Source organism: Choristoneura fumiferana, chromosome 21 (genome assembly GCF_025370935.1).
Source record: "Choristoneura fumiferana chromosome 21, NRCan_CFum_1, whole genome shotgun sequence".
Lineage (NCBI taxonomy): Eukaryota > Metazoa > Arthropoda > Insecta > Lepidoptera > Tortricidae > Choristoneura > Choristoneura fumiferana.
This window is the reverse complement of record NC_133492.1, coordinates 5,625,432-5,631,599: the sequence shown is the minus strand read 5'-3', so window position 1 is coordinate 5,631,599 and position 6,168 is coordinate 5,625,432. Positions and strand designations below refer to the sequence as shown.

The window sequence follows — 6,168 nt, the reverse complement described above, 5'->3', positions numbered from 1 at the left end:
ATTGTCAAACTCATTATTTCTTGGATGATTCTTGTGACTCAACATAAAATCTAACGACTACATACTAAAAAATACGTAAAATAACTGATGTCTTGGTTCCTATCATTAGCAGGAAATATTTAAATATAGTATTATAGCCATGGTTATTTTAATGAAATTATGATAATATTGTTGATGTTGTTTCTTTTAAAAAAAAATTGGCTCTGTCCATTGGAGGACAATTTTGCCAGTGTCTAGTAGTTTTTGCCGTTGTACGGTAAAAAAATTCTAGAAAACGAAATATGAGAGGTAATGGTGGATCTATGATAATATTATATTTAAATTTGGCAACATTGACTTAAGTGTCAGATTTTTAAAAAGATAACTCCAGCTTCAGATTCGCACAAATTGAGTCATGCATATAATAAAATTATTCCAACAAAACAGGAAATGCATGACAACCAAAATATCTGACGAAAAGTTGCAAACGTATCCAGCTAAAATAATAGTTCCATACTCCTTCCTATTGGTGCTATACTAAATAGCAAGTGTCTGAAATAATAGTAAATATCCAAAAATAGTTGCTGAGATAAAACACGCGGATTCTAATGAGGACTATCGCGTATGAATTCGCCGCTAGAGGCGCTAATGTAGCGTGAGGTCTCCGAAATGTCAAATCTATCATAGTTTTTGGGTGAGCTACGCTAGCTAGCTGATGATACTTATTAGTAATCTGTGAGCTACGCGGGTTTATTTATAAGTAGAATAATTTTGTGAATATTTTGCATTACCTTAAATTAATTATGGCAATTATGCGATAAGGGGCAATGAATGTCTGTGTTTTGAGACAGTTTTGTCTTTCGGAAACTTTTGTCCTCCCTTTTTTTCCGAACAAAACGGGACTACGCTACGCAGGACTGTAGTTGATTGCTCGATATTTTTATTTTTTATGGTACGGTTTTAAGATGTATTAAATATGATTTTAATCTAAACTTTGTTTTCACGCCCGTAATAACAGACTTTGAAAGCCACACTTAAAAACCTCACGCAATAGTGGCGTCATCTAGTAAGACAAAAAATGATAGCCCTCGTTGAATGAGGTCTATCGCGAATGAATTCGCCGCTAGAGGCGCTAATGTAGCGTGAGGTCTCCGAAATGTCAAATCTCATAGTTTTTGGGTGAGCTACGCGGGTTTATTTATAATAAGATTTTTTTTGTGAATATTTTGCATAACCTGAAATTAATTATGGCAATTATGCGTTACGGGGCAATGAATGTCTGTGTTTTGAGACAGTTTTGTCTTTCGGAAACTTTTTTCCTCCCGTTTTTTCCGTACAAAACGGGACTAAGCAACACTGTGGTTGCTGGATATTTTTATGGTACAGTTTTAAGGTGTTTTAAATATGATTTTAATCTAAACTTTGTTTTAATGCCCGTAATAACAGACTTTGAAAGCCACACTTAAAAACCTCACGCAATAGTGGCGTCATCTAGTAAGACAAAAAATGATAGCCCTCGTTGAATTGTCGTGATCTTTAAACATTATTCAGTAATTTTACTCTAATCATCGTCATAAAAAATATCTACTTACGACGGACACTTTTGCATACACGGGAGACTGTTCTTGTTAAATTCTACACTCCATATATTAGAAATAAATATAAATATTAGAAAAGTTGAAAATGAAAGTTCAAAATAATTATAAGTATATACCAATTTTCTGGTTGGTAGTGTCATCTTGTGCTGAGTAGATAAATTACTAGAACTGGCAACACGAGTTACCTACTTTCCTGAGTTTTAGCGCCATCTTTTGACGAATAGGCATACTACATTGTAAATAATAAAGCTTGATCGTCCAGATTTTTTTTATTCGAGAGAAGATACGTAGTATCTCTAAGTAGTCTGTGGAGAGAAGGCATTAGCGGGATTACACATACATTTTTCACCACTGACTGGCCACCATCGACCTTCACAATAAGTAAGGATAGACATCTTTATTTTGTGATTACTAAGCAAATAAATAGAAACCTTGTCATTTCGTATGTTTTATTTTCTATAATTGATAATTCATAATCATGAACCACAGACACTGCCGAAGACAAATACACCTTAGTTTTGAATTTACATACAAAATACATTGTCCTTGACTTAGGGGCGGTTTCACCATCCATTGATTAGCGTTAACCGACGATTAAATGTGATGCCGTCTCCGTCTATTCGAACAAAACAAATAGATACGGCATCACACCTAACCGCCAGTTAACACTAATCAATGGATATGGTTGTTGATGTATACTTAGTTTATGTAAATAGACCCAATAGATATTAATTGTAGGTAGTAATTAAGGGGGTAGGTAACATTATAGGATTTTTAAATTTTACTTTCTATTGATATAATTTACAATTTAATTTAATACTAAATTAAGTACATTATGTACATTTGACTAGATTAACCACGGTAAAGCGCAAAAAATTGAGATCTAAAAACTCCTTACACAATTATATATGTAAGCACATTTTATAGTCATAACAATTATGAAGGTCATAATAGTTTTTACAATTATTTTTATTAACTAACTATTTAAAACGTAAAATATGTCCAAGAAATTAGGGGACTGCCTAAAATGGTTTTCTAATCGTTAGCCGAAAATATGTTTTACCGTCCACGGTCCACATTTTACCGTCTGGAAGTTGATTTTTGAAATCACATCCTTGAAATTTCCTCTCTATCTAAAAAGAAGATAGGTAATTACCGAATGCAAAATACAGCATTATTCTTTTTTTTCATCTGCAAACGGCTCGCCCCTGGGAACTTAGTCTATCTATTGTGACACAAATATTTAGATAGATTTCAACATTTGGCTATGGTATTTTCGTTCGAGTAGGTATGTAATTTCAAAAACCAGCCGCCTAATCTGTTTCTTGAATCAACATCACAAATCCAATAGGCGAAGGATTTCTCTCCTAGTCCATAATATCATCATCCAAATCTGATGATTCCGCCTTCGCATCGTCTTCTTTATCAACCTTTGACACTTTGACTTCCTGGTTGGTCTTTAAATTCTCGTACACATTTTTGAGGTTCTTCATTATGTAAGAGGTCCCGTTGACTTTCCCACACGAAACCCTGCTGGAACCGTGGTCAAAGTATTTGGCCGATACTTCTGTGTTCGCTGGTCTTACTGGCACAGAGAATGCCGATACGTGACGTGGTTTCATACCAAAGTCCCTGCCTAGCCGTTTGTCGAAACCTGAATCTTCTGGTCTATCCTGGCTGATGCTTGTGTCTACTCCTTCGGCCAATGCACGTTTCCTGTCATAAATGTGTCCAGAAACGCGTAAATCTATGAAGAAGTTCAGAGGATCAGCGCCGAACTGTGGGTTGTAAAGAGGAGGGTACCACATAGGCGGAGGTGGGGGTAAAATGAGGTTCGATGGCGGTACGTCAGCTCTGCCGACGCATGGGGATGGCTTCGGCAGTTCTTCTGTGCCTACGTCGACGAACGACGACTGTCGGCCTCCAGGTCCCGGGCTGCTCGGCTTTTGTTCGGCTTTCGGCGATAGCCTAGGTGACGTCCTCGGCGATGGCTCGCGAACTCTAGGATGCTTTTCCACGGTCAGCTCTAAGGGTACCTCTGGGCGACTCTCAGGTTCCTTCTTTTCCTCTTCATGCTTTGGCCAGTCTCGTCGCCACTCGTCGTTTTCCGCGAAATATTTATGCGATCGTCTTTTGAATCTCCTGTAATGAAAGATATTAAAAGATGTCATTACGCTTAGATTGATAATTAGTAATTAATAAGGTACAGTCAGGTAGTAGAAACTTCAATATCATTTTTGAAGACCTATCCATAGACACCCACACGTAGGGGTTTGATGAAAAAAAATAATGAGTTTCAGTTCAAAGTATGGGGAACCCCCAAAATTTATTGTTTTTTTTCTTAAGGGGGTTGCTCTTCCATACAAACCTACGGACACCCGCATAGCTTCCACGGACATGTTTTCTTAGAGGATTTTTTGAGAATAGTAAATTATGGATATGCTCTTCAAGCAAAATCCAAAAAAAAGTAACTTTATTGCATCAAAAGTGCAGCGTGATGCAGTAAATTTTGATGCATTTTACCATTGTATGAGTAAAACTGACAGTGTTCGCAGCGAGCATGTAGTGACATCTTATATGGGTGCGTGAGTCAGTGTCACAAAATCAAACTATTGTAAATAGGTATCGACTATTTCGTGTGGTCACGTGACCATCACCTTTGGCTCAGATAATACGACAACTAAATGAAGAAAGCATGAGATCACTGAGAGATCAAGTTCAAGTTTCTGAGTCTAGTATTTACTTTTTTTTGTTTTTAAATCTGTTATTTTCGGAAGTTGAAACGCCTAAACTATTATTTCTGATTAATGCAAGGACACAAACTTTAAGTAGGACGAAAACAGGTAAGTTACTTTTAAAATTGTCATTTAAAAATAATAATTATTTAAGTAACAGACCCAGTCCTCGGCAAAAAATATTTCATTGCATACTTTACATACATTATAATGCGGTGCTTCGATCTAGGACAAGTGGTTTTAAATTCAACTTACAAATTCTGAACAGATATTAGTTATTTACTCTTACGTAGACAGTAGCGCCACTAATTTATATAAAGCATATATATTCTCACAATAAAAGGTGATAGGTGTAATCACTAAACTAATTAGTTAAAAAATAAGGTCTACATTCAACATACATTGCATGTGTATGAATATCAAGTTTTACAGTGAGGCTCAAATAAATTCCTACATATCACGGCATTTTTACGGCCGCTAAATCTAGGCTCAGTGAATAAAAAGGTTTTCACAATCGAAGTACTTTTCGTACCACCTTTTTATTATTATTACTGGCTAGATAAGTAAAATTTAAACGTCATTATAATACATTTTTGTCACAACGTCAAGTCAATGAGATTGATATTCAAAGCAATTATGTTTGAATAATTATGGTTTGAACACAAATCAAGAAGTCAAAAAGTTGGCGGACGAGAGGAAATTAGCAAGAGTGCAACTCTTAAACTATTTATGTATGTACGATTTGATGATGAGGATAACATATGTAATTGAATACACGGGTATGTTAATTTTATCATTTTTGTCAGAAACATTAATATTTGTTACAAGAACACCAGAGACAGGGCTGTAAGAATTTCATTCCTACTGGGTGGCCAAAGTATGGCTTATCGTGTGTACCAAACTTGTGGTCTGCAGCAACCTACTACGAAAACATACCAAATTTCCCTAACTCTTAGTTGCGTCGTGAACATTTTCACTCCATAGAAGTAAGTCGCTTCCCACCGTCTGTCTGCATATGTACGAGTATGTACTGTATGTACTCTATTATGAAGTGATTCAAGATTTTTTATTTTATTTATAAGTGTGAGAAACGGCAAGGGTTATGGTTTTGGAGCATATGTATAATAAGTCTTTGTTAGGAGTGACACAGGTTGTTAATTTTATGCGTATGTGAGTCTGTCTGTGTATCTTTCCGTCGGCCCATCCGTCCGTCCGTCTGTCGATCCGTCCATCTGTCTGTCCGTCTGTCTGTCTGTCTGTCTGTGAAGTGAAAACTACATCATTGATGACATATGGATCCGAGACGTGGTGCTTTACTTTAGGCCTTATAAATAGGCTCAGAGTTGCTCAGCGAGCTATGGAGAGAGCTATGCTTGGGGTTTCTCTACGGGACCGAATCAGAAATGAGGAGATACGTAGAAGAACAAGGGTCACCGACATAGCCAAGCGAATCAGCTCGTTGAAGTGGCAATGGGCCGGCCATATAGCACGGAGAGCGGATGGCCGTTGGGCCGAAAAGTTCTCGGGTGGAGGCCGCGGATCGGCAAACGCAGCGTAGGACGTCCACCAACAAGATGGACGGATGACCTGGTTAAAGCCGCAGGTTCACGGTGGATGCAGGCCGCTGCCAGCCAAAGCAACTGGAAGTCTGTAGGGGAGGCCTATGTCCAACAGTGGACGTCCTACGGCTGAGATGATGATGATGATGGTGAATAAAGTTGTACCAACTGTACTTTAGTCGAAAATTTTACTATGACCTTTAAAATTTATAAGTATTTTATTGATAATTAGAAGCAGAGTCTTGGGAAATAGCTCATGTTAGGAGATAGAGAGATCAGAAGAGGTATCGTTAGATT

General features: G+C 37.3%; 1 protein-coding gene across 1 annotated transcript in view; it reads right to left on the bottom strand.

Annotated features, from left to right (window-relative positions):
• Positions 1-2,017: 2,017 nt before the first annotated feature.
• LOC141439562 (uncharacterized) overlaps positions 2,018-6,168 on the bottom strand; it is a 58,041-nt gene continuing 53,890 nt past the window's right edge. Inside the window, exon 3 of the mRNA XM_074103851.1 lies at positions 2,018-3,719. Within this exon, the coding sequence (XP_073959952.1) occupies positions 2,945-3,719 (775 nt within the window). The 3' untranslated portion in view covers positions 2,018-2,944. The remainder of the gene's footprint in view (positions 3,720-6,168) is intronic.